This window comes from Oncorhynchus mykiss, chromosome 3 (assembly GCF_013265735.2).
Source record: "Oncorhynchus mykiss isolate Arlee chromosome 3, USDA_OmykA_1.1, whole genome shotgun sequence".
Lineage (NCBI taxonomy): Eukaryota > Metazoa > Chordata > Actinopteri > Salmoniformes > Salmonidae > Oncorhynchus > Oncorhynchus mykiss.
In genome coordinates, this window is record NC_048567.1 from 33,448,309 (window position 1) to 33,470,510 (window position 22,202).

The window sequence follows — 22,202 nt, forward strand, 5'->3', positions numbered from 1 at the left end:
CTAGTGGACTAACCCGATATGACGGCTTGTTACACAATGAAAGGGGGTGGGAAGAAAGAGCGGAAGGAGGAGAGACAAAGGAATTCAACTTTCAAACATGCAGTTGAATAATACGCTCATCGTAAATGTGGATATTTAGCACCATAAAAACCGCTCGATCTGATTTAGAAATGCAAAGTACATATTTACGCTTGTATGTCTTTGTCGTCTCTTTCTGGTGAAATCAACCTGTCCATCTATGGAGAGTAGTTCATCAGAAGTCTCTGGTTGTCCACCAGAGGTCACCATGTCCTTAGTAGTTGTAGTAGGTTGGTCTCAGAGTGTCTGTTAGAACATATCTTCCAGAGGTGTACCATGCGGTGTTCAGTGGGCTTTATTCTTCACTCTGCTTGATTAGAATAGATACCCTAGAGATACCTATAGTGGTGAGAGGAAATTGTTCTTTGTCTCTCGTCTTCGGTCAAGTTTCCTAGGCTAACAGTGCATAAACAGCTGCAGACTGAATGTTCCTGTGTAGTTTTACCATTTTCTGGTATTGTAGTTTCAAACCTTTTTGCCATATCCAGCTCTCGCTGTACTTTGGCTGGTCTTTAGTTTGAAACCATTTCTCAGCCGCGTAGCCACCGCTTCACGCTGTCTGGTCCGGGAGAGATTTTCTTCTTCTCTGTTGAAAGTTTCAGAGTTTCTAACCACTTCGTAACTTTCAGCTCATGCTGTCGGTCACGCTGGTCTAATATGTTCATTCTTCAGCGAGTCCTTTTAAGCACTCGCCTTGGAGGGCGGTTCCATCCCATTGCCACAATGTCTGTGCTCACGTGGGCGGGGTCACTGACTTGGCAAAAGTCTTTTGATGTTACAGTATTGTCTCATTTAGAAGGCAAGAATAACATTTAATTTTCTCACAAATAGTTTCATATTGAATCATATAAGTTCTACAACATTTAGATGTAAAGCTGATAACTGGGACGCATACATTTGTAGAGCTACCATTATGTGGTTATACAGTCCTTAATTGTATCACGAAACAACAACTTATTTGACGTGATTATTGTTTACAGCCCCACGAACCATTTACCACTTTATTTACATCAGAAATATTGTTTCAATGTCTAACCTTTTGATGTTACAGTACTGCAAAATCTCTCTGTTGTAACAAAGGGATGTTTAACTTCCTTTATGCAGAGCGGGGGAGAGAAAATTCACCCAACTTATTGTGGGAAGCTTGTGGAAGCCTACCCGAAACGTTTGAGACAAGTTAAACAATTTAAAGGCAATACTACCAATATTAATTGGGTGTATGTAAACTTCTGACCCACTGGGAATGTGATGAAAGTTATAAAAGCTGAAATAAATCATTCTCTCTACTATTATTCTGACATTTCACATTCTTATAATAAAGTGGTGATCCTAACTGACCTAAGACAAGGATCTTTTACCAGGATGAAATGTCAGGAATTGTGAAATACTGAGTTTACATGTATTTGGCTAAGGTGTATGTAAACTTCCGACTTCAACTGTATATGTAATGATGAGATCGTCTTGTCTCCACCCTAACAACGGTAGTCCTCCCAAAGGCCTGAAGGCAGGTGGTCTGCTTATTGTGGACAGATTTTCACTGGAGTAAACCCTCTCTCTTCGTCTCTTCATCTTTGGTAGAAACCAATTGAGGACAGCGCCATGATGCTGAAATGGTTCGAGACCCATAGACTCGGCAGCACATGTGGATAGCGCAATGGTGCTGAAATGGTTCTAATATAAATAACTGAAGGTTTCTCTATCATCACCAATAGTTGCGCAAACATGTAATTGTGAACAAACAATTATTGTCAGGGACTCCAGAGGAAAAGGAAGACTTCCAACAGGGATTACATATGAAAGCATAATAAGCAGCGTAACACAATACAGTTGAGTCAGGGAGCTTTCCACATCCTTCTCATGTACTGGCCAGATCCGCTTTTGATTACTCGTGCGCATCTGCCTATCAGTTGCATCGTTGGCTTCTGTGGTCCCCTTTAACCCTTTAAGAACTAGTCTCGCCATGGGGACGCTGCCCGCTGCTTATAGGGATGCAGCCACTAGCCTACTGGGTTCTTAAATGACGTGTCATCTGAATCAGACGAGGGGGAGGAGTGAGATAATAAATAAAGAAACAAACAAGGCAAGTCCACCGAAACGCCACCATCCACCTCCTCTGTTTCAAGCATCGTCGGCGGTGCACGGTGGGATCACTGGGGGGAAAGAACGCCACTGTTATTTAATGGCCCATAAATTGAGAGGCAAAAGAGTTGGCTGAATAACGGGGGTCCTTGGCGAGGATTATAGTCCTTCGCAGGAAGAGAGAAGGACGCCTTGTCCGTCGAGCATCATCCACAGCGAACCGTCATTGTATAAGGAGGCAACCATCCAAACCGTTACAGTAAGGACTTTAGAATATAATAGCCTACAGGTAATTGAACGGATATTTCATTGTAAAACATGTATTACTAATGTAGAAGTATACAAATCAAACATAGCAAAAAACAAATACCCGTTTATAGACAATTACAACGAGAAGGTATCATAAAAAATAAATCGATCTCATCTCTCCCTTTGCCTTGTTGTATTGCATATTCAGGATAAATTACACCTCTGATAACCTATAGACCAATCTTATTTATCAAATCGAGTTCATATAGCATGGGCCAGGCCCAAGTAAGGTATAGGCTATCGGTAAATTGGACTCGATAGGAAAGCACGACGCAACTGTATTTGCCATTATCCATGTCAAGCATCCTTTTCAACTTGTCGTTTAATTTCCGATCTCAGATAGGGGCCTAATATCCCACAGCATTTCCCCATATCTAGGCTGAGAGTATTTTTCCAATATCCACCTCCCCAGTGGATTTTTAGGGGCAGCCTGGAATACGACGACTGGTTGTGCTTTGGGGGGGGACCATTTTTGACGTTTGATTCGTGAGGTTGGACGCCACGGAGAGAAGATGTCGGGACAGACGCTGACGGACCGCATTGCCGCGGCGCAATACAGCTTGACGGGATCGGAGGTTGCTAGAGCTGTCTGCAAAGCCACCACTCATGAGCAGACAGCACCCAAGAAAAAACACCTGGAATGTAAGCATGGCCTCCCCTCCCATCTCTACACACACCTTACAAGTACTGGTTCCCTGCCTGTGTGTGTGTGTGTGTGTGTGTGTGTGTGTGTGTGTGTGTGTGTGTGTGTGTGTGTGTGTGTGTGTTTGTGTGTGTGTTTGTGTGTGTGTGTTCCTGTGGAAGTTCCCATGGTATTATACCTATCAGTGGAGGCTGCTAAGGGGAGGACAGCTCATAATGGAGCAAATGGAATGGCATCAAACTATGCGTTTCATGTATTTGATACTAGTCTACTCATTTTGCTCCAGCCATTACCATGAGTCTGTCCTCCTCAATTAAGGTGCCACCAACCTCCTGTGATACCTATACCCATATTATAATATTATTACATCAATAATAATGGTTCCCCATCTTTATTTGCTTGTGTGAAACACATTTCTTCATTATGTAGACCTAAAACAAGTCAAGTTTTGCTTTAGCCAGACTATCCAGGCCCCTTGCCAGGCATCACCGATCAATAGTGATACCTGCTGTGCAGTTAGACTAGAAGTAGTCAACTCCGAGCCAGGACATTGAACAGAACAGAGCCACCAGCCTCCTACCCCTGCTACTCTCTACATCCCTCCTTCCACCCTCATCTGAGAAATAAGTGATCTGATATGGTTGGAATGGTGGAAGCTATGGGATAGAACCATGGCTTACACTTAGCAATTTTCGTTAGATCAGGGATTACCTCAAATAAGAATGGAAGGAAGGAAAGAAGGAAGGAAGGCTGTGTTTTTAAAGCATTGGATCATGGCCTCTATCTCAGTCTGAATAATGGATTCCTGCTCCAGTGCTGCTAAATGAATATTGCAAAAGGTCAAAGGTCCTGTGGTCACTACCAGTAACACAGACCTGTATCTGGGGACCAGGCCAGTTTGAGTAGGTACAGGAGGCGGAGTGGCACTGTCTGTCAGCCCTTAACCCCGAGTTAGAAGCTGTGTCTAGTATCAAAGCCCCACTTTTTTTCATGGTGAGGAGAATAAGAGTTTTTTTTTGCGGGTTTTGCCTTACAGTAACATAGGAAACCTGATGTCTTGAATTTAGTTCTTAGTTTCAGAGTTGTATTTTATCACATGTCTGAAATCCCCAATATACACTGAGTATACCAAACATTAGGAACACCTTGTTGTACCCCCAACTTTTTGCCCTCAGAACAGCTTCAATTTGTCAGGGCGTGGACTCTACATGGTGTTGAAAGCGTTCCACAGGGATCCTGGCCCATGTTGACTCCAATGCTTCCCACAGTTGTGTCAAGTTGGCTGGATGTCCTTTGGGTGGTGGACCATTCTTGATACACACAGGAAACTGTTGAAGGTGAAAAATCCATCAGTGAGCACACTGGTGCGCCCTGTTCAAAGGCCCTGTTCAAAGGCACTTAAATCTTTTGTCTTGCCCATTCATCCTCTCAATGGCACACATACACGATCCATGTCTCAATTGTCGCAAGGCTTCAAAATCATTCTATAACCGGTCTCCTCCCCTTCATCTACACTGATTGAATTGGATTAAACAAGTGACATCAATAAGGGATCATATAGCTTTCACCTGGATTCACCTGGCCAGTCTATGTCATGGAACAAGCAGGTATTCTTAATGCTTTGTATACTAAATGTATACCCCTGTATGTGATATGTGTAAGCATTTTAAAGATCATTCACACCTACTGTACCTGAGATAATCTTTGTCAGGGGTTCCCAGGCACCAGATCAATTTCATTCAAAGGCCTCTGATTTGCATCAGGCCGACATTATCCATGATGGCAGATGGCTTGTTTGCCACGCTTTCTCCATACAGAACCATTCGTGATCAGTCTGTGGCAATTAGGCCAAGAGAGTCTGCTTGCCTGGATGGTAGCCCAATACTGTGCCAGCTAGGTAACCTAAGGCTATAGTTTCTCATCAATATGAAAACCAAGAGTGACCTGGGCAATACATAACTCAAAACCCCACTAGGAAAAATCTAACCACCCAATCCATCCTCCTTGAGTCTGGGAGTAAAGCATATTTATGTACTCCACTTAATCATGGGATTGGGCGATTGGAAAGTCCACCCCCGGCCAATGATGTGTCAGCAATCTTTTGACATCTCGGAAAGTGCTGACTCAGTGTCCTCTGCTCTTCATAGCCAGTCGCTCTCGTTTAGTGCTTTGAGTGCTTTGAATGTTCTCCAGTGAATACACAACAGGTTCACACACACACACACACACACACACACACACACACACACACACACACACACACACACACACACACACACACACACACACACACACACACACACACACACACACACACACACACACACACACACACACACACACACACGAAATAGTACATATAAGTCTAATACAAATGCAATATAATCACATATATTCACTTTTTGGTGGGAGGGTAGGAGAGGGAAAGGGGGTGGTTTATATGAGTTGCGATCTGGCAGGGCTCTTGGGAAATGTAGTTTTTTTTGTTTTTTTTACATACTGTATTCAATTCTGTATTCTATACTTTTTATTTACTTTAAAATGGGATTGGACTCATTACTACATTTGCAACAAAGTATTTTCCAGATGTTTAATGGTTAAGCTAACTGTGCTTTCTTGTAATTTACAGGGCATAAGAGGAGAAATCAAAGCGTACTATTTGTTTTGATATTATGAATAGGAAAGGAGTAGATATTGCCATGCTCCAGGAAACTCATATAAGGAAGGATGATATAAGCACAATAGAAAACAACAACTTCAAGGTGGCTGCCTTTTCTTCTGTTAATAATAAAACAAAAGTGGTAATGGTTGTTTTTGGCCGTAATCTCAAGTTTCAATGGTCAAGAAGGGAGGATTGCCTATGTGAAAGAAATGTTTTCTGGCAAATGTACAGTACCAGTCAAAAGTTTGGACACACCTACTCATTCAAGGGGTTTTCTCTATTTTGACTATTTTCTACATTGTAGAATAATAAGTGAAGACATCAAAACTATGAAATAACACATATGGAATCATGTAGAAACCAAAAAAGTGTTAAACAAATCAAAATCTATTTTATATTTGAGATTCTTCAAAGTAGCCACGCATTGCCTTGATGACAGCTTTGCACACTCTTGGCATTCGCTCAACTAGCTTCATGATGTAGTCACCTAGGATGTATTTTAATTAATAGGTGTGCCTTGTTAAAAGTTAATTTGTGGAATTTCTTTCCTTCTTAATGCGTTTGAGCCAATCAGTTTTGTTGTGACAAGGTAGGGGGGTATACAGAAGATAGCACTATTTGGTTATTAAAGACCAAGTCCATGTTATGGCAAGGACAGCTCAAAAAAGCTAAGGGAAATTACAGTCCATCATTACTTTAAGACATGAAGGTCAGTCAATCCGGAAGATTTCAAGAACTTTTAATGTTTCTTCAAATGCAGTCGCCAAAAACCAGTCGCCAAAAACCATCAAGCAGTATGATGAAACTGGCTCTCATGAGGACCGCCACAAGAAAAGGAAGACCCAGAGTTATCTACCGCTGCAGAGGATACGTTCATTAGAGTTAACAGTACCTTAGATTGCAGCCCAAATAAATGCTTCACAGAGTTCAAGTAACAGACATATTTCAACATCAACTGTTCAGAGGAGACTGTGAATCAGGCCTTCATGGTCGAATTTCTGCAAAGAAAGCACTACTAAAGGACACCAATAAGAAGAAGTGACTTGCTTGGGCCAAGAAACACGAGCAATTGACATTTGACAGGTGGAAATCTGTCCTTTGGTCTGATGAGTCCAAATTTGAGATTTATGGTTCCAACTGCTGTGTCTTTGTGAGACACAGAGTAGGTGAACGGATGATGTCCACATGTATGGTTCCCACCATGAAGCATGGGGGAGGAGGTGTGATGTTGTGGGGGTGCTTTTCTGGTGACACTGTCAGTGATTTATTTAGCATTCAAGGCACACTTCACCAGCATGGCTACCACAGCGATACACCATTACATCTGGTTATCATTTGTTTTTCAATAGGACAATAACCCAACACATCTCCAGGCTGTGCATGGTTTATTTGACCAAGAAGGAGAGTGATGGAGTGCTGCATCAGATGACCTGGCCTCCACAATGACCCGACCTCAACCCAATTGAGATGGTTTGGGATGAGTTGGACCGCAGAGTGAAGGAAAATCAGCCAACAAGTGCTCAGCATACGTGGGAACTCCTTCAAGACTTTTGGAAAACATTCCTCATGAAGCTGGTTGAGAGAATGCCAAGAGTATGCAAAGCTGTCATCAAGGCAAAGGGTGGCTACTTTGAAGAATCTAAAATCTAAAATATATTTAGAATTGTTTAACACTTTTTTTGGTTACTACATGATTCCATGTGTTATTTCATAGTTTTGATGTCTTCACTATTATTATTCAATGTAGAAAATAGTCAAATAAAGAAAACCCCTTGAATGAGTAGTTGTGTCCAAACTTTTGACTGGTACTGTGTATATTTTTGTTTCTGCATATGCCCCCAATACTTACGATTATTCATTTTTTTGTTTCTCTACACATAATAGTTGCTGGAATATCTGATTTCCATGTGGTCTTAGGTGGTGACATGAATACAACCGTAAACCCGACAATGGATAAATCTAACAAATCTGGTACTGCACCACTAGCCACTTAGCAAAAATAGCATAGCAAAATATAGTTTCTGATTTTTCACTAGTAGATATACAATATGTGCATAATCCGCAACTGAAAGAAGTTCTCTTGCATGATTCACCGTCAATCAATTTACATTGAAAAAAAATGTGTTAGGAAAAAAGTACACAGTTCTGAAGTACAAAATACAGCAGGAAGCAAGAGACCCTTTTTCGAGGGCTTGAATCTACCGCAACTCTCCTTCGATGGCACACACTCTAAATGCACCTACAGTAGTGTAATGCTCAATGAACTGCACGATGCATCGAAAGACATGAACTGAGGCAAATCCCCTGGATGGGATGGCATCCCACCGGAATTCTATTTAAGCTTTTGGTCTGAACTTGGCTCGATATTATCAGAAATGGTACAAACATCTATTCAACTGGGCCTTTCACTAGTGATGTTAATACTGCAATTATCTCTCTGTTACATAAAAAAAAAACGGTAAAGATACAACTCTCTATCCAAGTCATAGGCCTCTCTCCCCCATTAACAGTGACATGAAATTGTACGCAAAGGTTCTAGCCAAACGTCTTAAAACCATTTTCCCAACCTAGTTAATCCTGATCGAACAGGTTTTTTCAAACATAGACTGGCGTCAAACGATCGGAGACGTCTCCTATGGATAATGCACATGGCTCCTAATATACCATCCCCCTGTGCGGTCATGCGAATTGATGCGGAGAAGGCCTTTGACCGTCTCTGGTAGTCTGTGAAAAGAATGGTATTTGGCTAAATATTTATGACTATGTATCGTAACCCCTTTGCGATGTTCTTGATGAGCAATAAATGCTCCGCACAGTTCGCCATCAAATGGGAAACTCGTCAACGCTGTCCAGCGTCCAGCCTCCTATTTGCCCTATTACTGGAGCCTTTAGCTAAAAAGATATGTCAATCCCAAGATATAGAGCAAATATCAGTTGAGGACACGGACCACCAAATCTCATTATATGCAGATGACATACATTTGGAAAGTACTCAGAACCCTTGACTTTTTTGACATTTTGTTACATTACAGCCTTATCCTAAAATGGAATAAATTGTATTTTTTCCTCATCAATCTACACACAATACCTCATAATGACAAAGCAAAAACAGGGTTTACATTTTTTTATATAAATATTACATTTACATAAGTATTCAGACCCTTTACTCAGTACTTTGGTGGCAGCGATTACAGCCTTGAGTCTTCTTGGGTATGGCCCTACAAGCTTGGCGCATCTGTATTTGGGGAGTTTCTCCCATTCTTCTCTGCAAATCCTCTCAAACTCTGTCAGGTTGGATGGGGAGCGTTGCTGCACAGCTATTTTCAGATCTCTCCAGAGATGTTAGATCGGGTTCAAGTCCGGGCTCAGGCTGGGCCACTCAAGGACGTTCAGAGACTTGTCCCGACGTCTTGGCTGTGTGCTTAGGGTCATTGTCCCGTTGGAAGGTGAACCTTCGCCTGAGTCTGAAGTCCTGAGCCCTCTGGAGCAGGTGTTCATCAAGGATCTCTCTGTACTTTGCACTATTCATCTTTCCCTCAATCCTGACTAGTCTTCCAGTTCCTGCCGCTGAAAAACATCCTCACAGCATGATGCTGCCACCACCATGCTTCACCGTAGGGATAGTGCCAGGTTTCCTCCAGACGTGATGCTTGGCATTCAGGCCAAAGAGTTCAAAATTGCTTTCATCAGACCAGAGAATCTTGTTTCTCATGGTCTGAGAGAGAGTCCTTTAGGTGCCTTTTGGCAATCTCCAAGTGGACAGTCATGTGCTTTTTACTGAGGAGTGGCTTCCGTCTGGCCACTCTACCATAAATGTCTGATTGGTGGAGTGCTGCAGAGATGGTTGTTTTTCTGGAAGGTTCTCCCATCTCCACAGAGGAAGTCTGGAGCTGTGTCAGAGTGACCATCGGGTTCTTGGTCACCTACCTGACCCAGGCCCTTCTCCCCCGATTTCTCAGTTTGGCTGGACGGTCACCTCTAGGAAGAGTCTTGGCGGTTCCAAGCTTCTTCCATTTAAGAATGATGGAGGCCACTGTGTTCTTGGGGACCTTAAATGCTGCAGACATTTTTCTCACCCTTCCCCAGATCTGTGCCTCGACACAATCCTGTCTCGGAGCTCTATGGACAATTCCTTTGACCTCATGGCTTGGTTTTTGCTCTGACATGCACTGTCAACTGTGGAACCTTATATAGACAGGTGTGTGCCCTTCCAAATCATGTCCAATCAATTGAATTTACCACAGGTGGACTCTAATAAAGATGTAGAAACATCTCAAGGACGATCAATGGAAACAGGATTCACCTAAGCTCAATTTTGAGTGTCATAGCAAAGGGTCTGAATACTTATGTAAATAAGGTATTTCTGTTTTTATATTTAATACATTTGCAAAAAAATTCTAACAACTTGTTTTTGCTTTGTCATTATGGGGTATTGTGTGTAGATTGATGAAGATTTTTATTTATTAACTCCATTCTAGAATAAGGCTGTAATTTAACAAAATGTGGGAAAAGGGAAAGTGTCTGAATATTTCCAAATGCACTGTGTTATTGTAACTGACCATGTATCACAATCCCTCCCTAATGTATTAAGTATATTCAGACAATTCAGCAGTATATGAAGTTGTAAGATTAACCTCACTAAATCATCTCTGCTTCCACTTAACGAAGCAATGTTCAACCTCAATATAGAATTGAAGATACCAATTGTGACCCATTTTAAATACCTAGGCATTGACATTTTTCCTTCTCTATATCAAATTGTTTAGAAGAACTACAAACAAGTCCCAGCTGCAATTACAGCCGATCTCAACAGATGGTTTAATCTACGATGAACTTTATCAGGTCGAATTTCAAAAGTTTAAATGAATGTCTTGCCTCGACTCAATTTCTTTGTTGGCAATCTTCCTTTGCCCACGCCATTAGGGTACTGGGAAAATATTAAAAGTTCAGTCTTGAATTTTATATGGAAAGGGAAATGTCCCAGAATTAAAATGACTGAACTCCAGCAATCCAACGATTTGGGGGTCTAGGATTACCCAACTTCAAGTAATATACTTTGTCTCTAGTGCGCCGCCCACTTAAGAAATGGTTTGATCAAGATAAATGTCTTCCTTGGTTGGAAATTGAGGAAAATATAGTGTCGCCATTTACATTGAGAGATACACTATTCTCTTCCTTATCTCCTAAGTTTTGCTGTACTCAGTTAGAACCAATCATCTCCCACACAATACAGACCTGGCAACAAATAGAAAAAATGAGTAATTGGGAAGTGCAATGGCGTACCCAAACACCACTATTTAGAAATAACTCCCTACTTTTGGGAGGGAAACCTATTATTTTTAAACAATGGTCTGAACAAACAATTCATAGATTTTCAGACATAAGGAATGATGAAGGTTTATTATCCTTTCATGACCTAAAAACATATGTATAATTTGGTGTGTCATTTTTTTAAACATTTGCGGTTAAGAACCGCTATGCGCACTTATGAACACCATTCCATCCACTCACTGAGTTTTGGAACCTACATGCACATGATGTGGGATTGCCACAGTGTAAGACTTTATAGTCACAGGTTGCCAGGTCTGTGTCGAGCATAGTTGGTGCTATCCTTCCCCATCTCCCCAGTATTTTATTGTTGAACGATGACACTTCATTGACTTTCACAGTACCCCGGAAACGAGAATGTTTGTCTGGACTGACTGCGGCAAGAAGAACGTTAGTGACCAGACGCAAGCCTCCACATAACGCAATGGCTACAAAACGTCCTTGACGTTCTTTCCCTATAGCTCTCCATAGCTCGTGTGAACAGTGCCAAGGAAACAACATTAGATACATTCAATAGAGTAGTCGAAAATGTAGAATTGTTTGAATTTATCAATTGTATTTTGAATGTCGGTATAGAGTATCGATGCATGCAGGCTGATTCTATTCATGTGTGCCTTGGTCCCACAATTCTTTTGGAAACATAAGATGAGTTACCCATGATGTTTTGTTTTGTGCATAGATATGTCCCCAACATGAGCTCATGGGGGGAGAGGGTAGGGGGAGGGAGTCGGGAGTCGGGAATAGGAATGGGAGGCACGTACTAAAAGGGGGAGGGGCGGGGAGATGGGACAGACAAGACAAATAATATATATATATTTTTTAATTGTTTAAAAAAAATTGTATATACGTACTTAAAAAAAATATATTATTGCAGGTCTGTGATCTGAACCCCTCACAAGATCTAACAACATTATGCATTTAATAACTTTCGCATCCAGCAGATTTTCCACTCAGAACTCAATTAATTGAGAGAAGAAAAAGGAAGTAGACAAGAAGCAGGATTTTTACAGAACAACATGAGTTAGTCTCAAATGAATGGTGAATGTTCTTTTAACTCTTTCATTTCAACTCTTGAGCAAAATGGGAATCCTACTGTTTTATTGTTTATTTCTAACTAGTTGCGATGACGTCCTTCCAAGTCTTGTTCATCAAGGCTTCCCCATCGGCTAGAGGAGGACTGGAAATTGATATTCATTCAGAATATGTTCTTGCCTGATTGATGTACACCAAAGCACACTTAACGTTAAGGCCTTTCCCAATCCTATGTGTTATCTTGTGATGAAGGACTAGCTTGTCTGGATATAGAGTGGTGCCATCTAAAAATCTGAAAGGTCTCGCAGGTCTTTTTCATTTGAAGACTGTGCATCCATGGTGATTTTGTGAGTGTGATATGTCAAGCACCAGGCCTGTGAGCTTTCCATGCTGACCCATAAGCGAGAGAGAGAGAGAGAGAGAGAGGGAGAGAGGCTCTCTCTCCCCATCCTCCTTACCCCGCCCCTATTCATTCTCTCCCAGTAGAGAGTGAAATGATGCAGTGCTAGTAGTGTGCTGCAGTAAGGAGAGAGAGAGAGAGAGAGAGAGAGCCTCCAACCCCTCTCAGGTGTCCAACCCTCACTGGACAAGGGCTTTCACTACACATAATACAGTAGTAGTGTAATAGGACACCAGTGTAGTAGCTGAACTAGGTCACCTGGGTCGTGTTCAGTAGGGTACTCCGTAGCAAAACATTTTCTAATGGAAAGCAACATTTTGCATTTAAAATCTCCCTATTTCAAAACGTTTTCTCTCTTGAGAACGTGACTCTGAACAGAAATGAGTCCTCCTCCTGCCAGACAACACAGTAGACCTGTAATGGTCCGTCTGTCAGGATTCCTCAGAGCCCACCTTCACACCTAGAAGATGGTGTAGACGCCCTTGTAACCAGCTTCACACCACAGCTGAACGCCTTGAAAAGAGTGGGATGTCAGGTCAGCTATCATCTTAGCAGGGGATTGGAGACACACCTGTGTGAAAGATCCATGTGTCACTTATTTTAGAACTGTGATCATTACAGCTGAACAGCAAGGAGGTGCCTTAGCACCTTTCCACACTCTTGATGGTGGCTCGACAGGGCCTGCTTGTGTCTTCAGTGCAGGCTCCAGCAATCTTACAGCAGTTGCACTGCTTGTGTGTGAATGAATGCCAAGTACGTTCTCCTGCCAAGTTCTCATTGTGTGGAAGGAGATAGAGAACACAACTGTATGGGGACGCTATGGATTAAGAAGCCCAGCTGTGTGTCTCTATGCCACTCATGGTTGTAATGAACACTTTGGGAGACAGAGAGCTGGTTTCAAGCGCAGGGCGCAGCAGGTGTTTCTTGGTAAAGGACCACAGGAGGAGGCAAGTAGCTGGGTCCAGGGGCAGGCAGAAGGTCATACACAGGGGGTCCAAAAAGGCAACAGTACAGGTAGGGAATAGGCAAAATGCGTTGTTAGTGTGGCAGGCAAAAACTATCATACATGAGAGGATTAAATCACGGGAAAAACAGAGCTCCGGCTAGAAGTGTGTCACAAAACAAACAATACCTCACAACGATGGGGTGCAAAGAACTGAAATAAATAGTGTGTGGATAATGTCATACCTGATCAGAATTCCAGTGATTGGGATCTGGAGAGTGAGCTGCGTTCAGGGGATCTACGTGTTTGAGAGTGTGACCTGGACAGTGGGCTGGAGAGTGAGCTGCGTTCAAGGGATCTACGTGTTTCAGAGTGTGAGCTGGACAGTGGGCTGGAGAGTGAGCTGCGTTCAGGGGATCTACGTGTTTCAGAGTGTGAGCTGGACAGTGGGCTGGAGAGTGAGATGTGTTCAGGGGATCTACGTGTTTGAGAGTGTGAGTTGGAAGCAGATGTTACAATGGCCCCCAGTTGCCTGGGCACAAGTCTTGGGCAACTTTGAACCTCTTCGTGACTCTCAGATCAACTTGTTTATTTGCGGCCATGTTGGAATTTTAGCTTCTACCATGTTTTTTGGTCCCTATGGTCAGAAAAACGGATGGTTTTCATGCTGACTTCAAAGGTTACGGCTCTAGTAAGAGGATGAGAAGGACAGCCTTAGCCTGAGCCCAGAGGGAGGTAGTGCACTGGCAGGATTTGGATTACTGCCAAATTAGATGGTTCAGAAGGAGGAGACCTCCCACCCTGCTGCTCAGAAGAACCACCATCTTTATGCAATGCAGTTTTAACAATATGGCTTCTATCCTCTTGCCCTGTGTCACGGCTGGCTGAAGGACTGGACCAAGGTGCAGCATGGTAAGCGTACATTTGAACTTTATTTAAAAATGACGCTGACAAAACGAAGAACAAAAAAACAAACCGTGAAGCTTTGGGCTATGTGCCCCGAACAACTACAAAGTTAACTTCCCACAAAACAGGTGGGGGAAAAGGGTACCTAAGTATGGTTCTCAATCAGAGACAACGATAGTCAGCTGTCCCTGACTGAGAACCATACCAGGCCAAGACATACAAAACATAGAAAAAAGGACATAGAATGCCCACCCTAGTTACACCCTGGCCTAACCAAAATAGAGAATAAAAAGCCTCTCTATGGCCAGGGCATGACACCCTGCTACAACAGCTGTTTGAGGAGTGTACATGAGTCAAGAGCAGGGTTATGGACACACACGCACACACGTACACACACCAACAACACACACACGCAGTCAACAACACACACACACGCAGTCAATATTAATGATTATATCTTCTATCATGACATCCGACAGTCATTTGTAGCAGAATACCAATCTGTGTGTTTGTGTGTGTGTGTGTGTATGATGTTAATTATCACCAGCACTGTTAATTATCACCTGCACTGCCTAAATCTAAATCAACAGTCATTCCAATTAACAGGTTTTATGTAGTACATTGTTACATTTAATAAAATTAGAGAGTCAGAAATAGAAGATGGTATATCATACACTGCAGTTGAGGAACAATGGAAAAGTTATTCTGCTTTGAAAGTGAATGAACTTGTAATGCCACTATTGAGAAAATGGACCTTAAATGTTTTGGTACACCTACTGGAGAGCTCTTCTTTGTCTACACCCATTCAGCATTGTTCACGCCATCTTAAACCTTAGCCCCACCCATCTCTTTAAGGATTCATATATGAGGCCATGTGCTAAACAGAGTGAATAAGGTAGTGTAGTAAACAACCAAATATTTCAAGACTAAAAGTAGTAGCAAAAAGTAGTAGTACAAATACACTTGATCTAGTCCTTGGCCAATATCCTAATCTAACTTTGGTGCAGGTCATGTTGTTCTTCACATTACCATCTCTGGTTAACATGTACTAGATCAAATAAAATCAAGTTCATTTTCACATGCAGAGGATGCAAAAGATCTAAACGGTACAGTGAAATGGTTACTTGTATAGGGGAGTCTTTTGTTTAGACATGTAGCTAGCTAGCTAAACAATGAACCATAATCCCATGCACCATGCATGAATCTGCAGGTAGCTAAAGCTAACCAACTACCTAACCAATTAGGCCATAACTAGCCATGCAAATGGCTTTCTGAGAGATGATTAATATTACTACACAGATCATACACATAACGTAGCTAACTAACTGTACGCTTTAACTTGCAATGAAAACGATAATATCTGAAAATGTAGCTAGGCTCTTACCCGTCCGTATACATGGACGAGTGCTTCCCCCTCTCTGCCATGGTTGCCCTTAGTTTGAATATGTTATCCAGAGACGTGTTTTATACAACAGCCTTCTGTGTTATCTGTTCGACTCACTCTGCATTTTCAATTATCTTTCTGCTTCCACCGGGCATTCCACTGATTTCAAAACACGGTCAACGTCTTCCGTGACAGCAACACCGGTGATCACCGTTTCTTCCCCATCACTGTCATCAGAAGACTCGACAATGTTTGGTTCAATGAAAATGTTTTTACATAAATCAGGGATTTCCTCATCGTCTGATTCATTTTCAGAGTCAGAGAGTGCCAGCATGGCACGATCGTCCTCCAGAAAGTAGTCCATCATAACGTTTTTCCCACTGATCTTTGTCGATAGCGCCTGTTAAATTCAGGGCAGCTATGTTGAGAGCAGTAGCAACACTTTAGCAGTTCTTCATGATGTCTTTCAAATAAAGGCGTAGTAGAAAGTGTTATTTACACATACTGAGCAGCTCATGTTATAGAAAGAAGCATGCTACATGGCAAACCAATCCGAACTCATCTCTCGGCATTTCCAGCCCATCCATTATCTCAGACAATCATGGCTAGCGGGAAGGTTCCTGTATTTTTCCCATGTCTAAACTAACTAGGATCGTTATTTAACAATTTTATTCATATTTACAGATGGCATACAAGTTTGGTATTAAGGCACATGAAAGTTCAAATATTCCATATTGATAAAACATTGTTTTCCAAGTATCTCTCCTGTGAAGTAGTGACATGCAAACATTTTTATTTAACTAGGGAAGTCAGTCAGTTAACAACAAATTCATATTTATAATGACAGCCTACCAGTGAACAGTGGGTTAACTGCCCTGTTCAGAATGACAGATTTTTACCTTGTCATCTCGGGATTCGATCCAGCAACCTTTCAGTTATTGGCCCCACACTCTAACCACTAGGCTACCTGCCACCCCAGCCATACACCTATCTTCTTGAAACAGGTCACATACTCCATGAACAGTGTGTTCGGGGGGGGGGGGGATCAGGTCCTCCCTGTCCCTTATTCAGTACAATCTAGGTCATGTGTAGGGCCCTGAGTTTTTCCTGACTATGTGAACCAACCAGGAAAAACTCCCCTGACTGTAGTTACAGTGGCAAGAAAAAAATATGTGAACCCTTTGGAATTACCTGGATTACTGCATAAATTGGTCGTAACATTTGATCTGATCATCATCTAAGTTCCAACAATAGACAAACGCAGTCTGCTTAAACTAATAACACACAAACAGTTATATGTTGTCATGTCTTTATTGAACACACCGTGTAAACATTCACAGTGCAGGGTGGGAAAAGTATGTGAACCCTGATTTAATAGCTGCTCCTTTGGCAGCAATAATCTCAACCGTAGTTGTGGATCAGACCTGCACGGTCAGGATACATTTTGGACCATTCGTCTTTACAAAACTGTTTCAGTTATTCTTCAATATTCTTGGGATGTCTGGTGTGAACCGCTCTCTTGAGGTCATGACACAGCATCTCAATCGGGTTGAGGTCAGGACTCTGACTGGGCCACTCCAGAAGGTGTATTGTTGTTGATTTACTTCTGTGTTTTGGGTCGTTGTCTTGTTGCATCACCCAACTCCTGTTGAGCTTCAATTGGCGGACAGATAGCCTTACATTCTCCTGTAAAATGTCTTGATGAGCTTGGGAATTCATTTTTACGTCGATGATAGCATGCAGCAAAGCAGGCCCAAACCGTGATGCTCCCTCCACCATACTTTACAGTTGGGATGAGGTTTTGATGTTGGTGTGCTGTGCATTTTTTTTCCCCACACCTAGTGTTGTGTGTTCCTTCCAAACAACTCAATTTTAGTTTAATCTGTCCACAGAATATTTTGCCAGTAGCACTGTGGAACATCCAGGAGCTCTTTTGCGAACTTCAGACGTGCAGCAATGTTTTTTTTGGACAGCAGTGGCTTCTTCCGTGGTGTCCTCCCATGAACACCATTCTTGTTTAGTGTTTTATGTATCGTGGACTCATCAAAAGAGATGGTATTATGTTCTATAGATTTATGTAAGTCTTTAGCTTACAATCTAGGATTATTTTTAACCTCATTGGGCCTTCTGCGCTGTGCTCTTGCAGTCTTCTTTGCAGGACGGCCACTCCTAGGGAGAGTAGCAACAGTGCTAAACTTTCTCCATTTATAGACAATTTGTCTTACCATGGACTGATGAACATCAAGGCTTTTAGAGATGCTTTTGTAACCCTTTCCAGCTTTATGCAAGTCAACAATTCTTAATCTTAGGTCTTCTGAGATCTCTTTTGTTCAAGGCATGGTTCACATCAGGCAATGCCTCTTGTAAATCACAAACTCAAATTGTGTCCATGTTTTTTACAGGGCAGGGCAACTCTAACCAACATATCCAATCTCATCTCATTGATTGGACTCCAGGTTAGCTGACTCCTGACTCCAATTAGCTTTGGAGAAGTCATTAGCCTAGGGGTTCACATACTTTTTCCAACCTACACAAATGTTTAAATGATGTATTCCATGTAGATGAGAAAAATACAATATTTTGTGTGTTATTAGTTTAAGCACACTGTGCTTGTCTGTTGTTGTGACTTAGATGAAGATCATATCAAATTTTAGGACCAATTAATGCAGAAATCCAGGTAGTTCCAAAGGGTTCACATTATTTTTCTTGCCACTGTATGAGTAAAGGAGCTGTATTTATGTACTATGTTGCTCCCCTAGATTGAGCAAGCTCACTTTGTGAGATGTATGGAGTGTTAGTATAGTAAGAATAAATAAGAGGGAGAGGTAGTGCTAAGTGGTGCAGCTACGCCCCCCCAACTTCCTTGTGCACTTTCCATTTTTCTCCATCTTTTCCTTGCTGCTTGTTAGGCTCTCTCTCCCCTCATCCTTACCCCACCCCTATTCATTTTCTCCCAGTGGAGAACAGTGAGATTATGCAGTGCTAGTAGTGTGCTGCAGTGAGAAGAGGGATAGAAGAAGGATAGAGAGAGAAAGAGGAATATAAAATTGAGACCGTTAATACTGTGGTAAAATAACATGCTCCCTTTATTCAAACTATTGTGCTGCATCTACAGCTGCGCCATGGGTGGTGTGTCACTACAGACCCTGGTTCAATTCTAGGCTGTATCAAAACAGGCTGTGATTGAGAGTCCCATAGGGCGGTGCACAATTGGCCCAGCGTTGTTTGGGTAGGCCATCATTGTAAATAAAATAAAAATCTTAACTAACTTGCCTAGTTAAAATAAAAAATACTAACACTGGTAGTGCTATTGACCTGGTTTTATGGATATTAAGTCCTGTTATGGAAGGGAAAGGGGATACCTAGTCAGTTGTACAACTGAATGCATTCAACTGAAATATGTATTCTGCATTTAACCCAACCCCTCTGAATCAGAGGTGTGGGTGACTTCCTTAATTGACATCCACGTCATCGGCGCCAGGGGAACAGTGGGAAGGACAGATTTGGACCTTCTCAGATCAGAGATTGGATCCAGCAAACTTTCGGTTACGTCTGGGGTGTAGCTCATAGCAATGCTCCAGGAGCTCTGTGGTTAGTTTAGGCTTAGACTGGTCACATATACGTATTCTCAGACATTCTGAAATCCCATTGAAACATGACCTACTGCTCTAGCACAGATATCGACCAGCAGGCCTATGACGAATAGATGTTTTGCTGCTTCTGTGACTGACCAGCGCTCAAACCCAGGCCACAAGACTTTTAGCCTGCTGAGCTAAAGACTATTAGTCTGCTGAGCTAAACACTGTGCAAGCCCACTGAGCTACAATAATTTAGGGACGCTTGTGTTTCCTGTTTATTCACCCTGGAGCCTCACCGCTTTGCTCCCAGGGGCACTGCTACAAGCACCCGGGAGGGAACCCGGGGCAGGGCAGCCCCATGGGGATGGTGAAGGGGGAGGAGGAGGGAAACCGGGGCAGGGCAGCCCCATGGAGATGGTGAAGGGGGAGGAGGAGGGAACCCGGGACAGGGCAGCCCCATGGGGATGGTGAAGGGGGAGGAGGAGGGAACCCGGGGCAGGGCAGCCCCATGGGGATGGTGAAGGGGGAGGAGGAGGGAACCCGGGGCAGGGCAGCCTCATGGGGATGGTGAAGGGGGAGGGGGAGGGAACCTGGGGCAGGGCAGCCCCATGGGGATGGTGAAGGGGGAGGAGGAGGGAAACCGGGGCAGGGCAGCCCCATGGAGATGGTGAAGGGGGAGGAGGAGGGAACCCGGGACAGGGCAGCCCCATGGGGATGGTGAAGGGGGAGGAGGAGGGAACCCGGGGCAGGGCAGCCCCATGGGGATGGTGAAGGGGGAGGAGGAGGGAACCCGGGGCAGGGCAGCCTCATGGGGATGGTGAAGGGGGAGGGGGAGGGAACCTGGGGCAGGGCAGCCCCATGGGGATGGTGAAGGGGGAGGGGAGGGAACCCGGGGCAGGGCAGCCCCATGGGGATGGTGAATGGGGAGGAGGAGGGAACCCAGGCAGGGCAGCCCCATGGGGATGGTGAATGGGGAGGAGGAGGGAACCCAGGCAGGGCAGCCCCATGGGGATGGTGAAGGGGGAGGAGGAGGGAACCCAGGCAGGGCAGCCCCATGGGGATGGTGAAGGGGGAGGAGGACGGAACCCAGGCAGGGCAGCCCCATGGGGATGGTGAAGGGGGAGGAGGAGGGAACCCGGGGCAGGGCAGCCCCATGGGGATGGTGAAGGGGGAGGAGGAGGGAACCCGGGGCAGGGCAGCCTCATGGGGATGGTGAAGGGGGAGGGGGAGGGAACCTGGGGCAGGGCAGCCCCATGGGGATGGTGAAGGGGGAGGGGAGGGAACCCAGGGCAGGGCAGCCCCATGGGGATGGTGAATGGGGAGGAGGAGGGAACCCAGGCAGGGCAGCCCCATGGGGATGGTGAATGGGGAGGAGGAGGGAACCCAGGCAGGGCAGCCCCATGGGGATGGTGAAGGGGGAGGAGGAGGGAACCCAGGCAGGGCAGCCCCATGGGGATGGTGAAGGGGGAGGAGGAGGGAACCCAGGCAGGGCAGCCCCATGGGGATGGTGAAGGGGGAGGAGGAGGGAACCCGGGGCAGGGCAGCCCCATGGGGATGGTGAAGGGGGAGGAGGAGAGGATTTAGACCCATCGGGAGTGAAGGGATAGTAGGACATGTAGGAAGTGGGAGTAGGCAGAGTGTCGGATGCTTAGGGAGAGGTGGTAGGCTGAATGTATGGTCACTATGGTGCTTAGGGAGTGAGGGTGGTAGGGTAGGTGTCGGATAGTAGGATGTACAGAATGGGATAATGTACGTGATTCACAGTGGTACACACAAGGGATTAAAATCAGAGTGCTCTGGAAGTGACAGTGACAGATGTATTCCTCAAATGTGTGTCTCTCTTTCCCCAATGTCCCTGTCCTCTCGTTGTCTGCTCTGGATTACGCTGGTTCTCTCTTGGCTGATATGCTTGCAATCGGCTGGCCAGGGGGGGTTTCTGGGTAATTTGACCTGTTCTGCTCGGGGAAGAGGTCTATAAATAACATGGGCCTTTCATGGTCCATTCATGTGCAGTGGAACATGATCTTACTGTGCATGCCTCTAACAGATACTAGACCACTCCCGGAGACAGGACCTTTTACATGCTTCGGTTAAATGGTTTGATTTTCCGGTGTATCTGACTCCAATCAATATGGACATACTGAAGAGAGGGCATGGCATATATTGAAATCATTATTTTTTCGAATCCATTTGTATTGTCCATTGGATTGCATTTTATACCTTTGGTGATACACTTTGTCATGCACTGTTATATGAAATGGGGTAGATTGGGACATGAAAAATCAGGTAAACTTGTGTTTCTGTGTAGTCTGGCATTACTATGTTATGTCTACAACTGTTGCAGTGAAAATATATACCTGTAACACGTTCTGCAAAGGTATTTTACTGCAACCTTGATGCCAGGCAAAAATATGAGAGATTTCTAGTTGCCAAGGAAACAGTATTGGCTCATCCCCATTTGTACTCTAAACCCGTTTATAAAAAAAGACTGTGTGAGTGAGTGTGCACATGCATGTGTGCCTATGTACAGTATGTATGTATGTATGTATGTATGTGTGTGTGTGTGTGTGTGTGTGTGTGCGCCCGTGTGACTTTGTGTGTCCCTTTTGTGTCCTGTGGCACCAGTATCACTTTCAGCTATTGATGAATGAAATGGGCATGTTCGATTCAGTTTGGACGTATGGCAGGGTGTTGTGGTGTGGTTTTCACTGACATGATATCAACGACATGATATCGGTCAATAGATCGCGCACGCACGCACGCACGCACGCACACACACACACACACACACACACACACACACACACACACACACACACACACACACACACACACACACACACACACACACACACACACA

General features: G+C 43.9%; 1 protein-coding gene across 5 annotated transcripts in view; it reads left to right on the plus strand.

Annotated features, from left to right (window-relative positions):
* The first annotated feature begins 2,132 nt into the window (after window positions 1–2,132).
* The window catches only part of snap91a (synaptosome associated protein 91a), a 56,865-nt gene continuing 36,795 nt past the window's right edge, over window positions 2,133–22,202 (plus strand). For 2 of the 5 annotated variants that reach the window (XM_036973910.1, XM_036973909.1), the window contains exon 1: window positions 21,363–21,628. In XM_036973910.1, the coding sequence (XP_036829805.1) occupies window positions 21,496–21,628 (133 nt within the window). In that variant the 5' untranslated portion in view covers window positions 21,363–21,495. Of the gene's footprint in view, window positions 2,447–2,878; window positions 3,109–21,361; window positions 21,629–22,202 lie in introns of those variants that run through there. The other 3 variants (XM_036973908.1, XM_036973907.1, XM_021596324.2) reach the window with 3 other exon arrangements.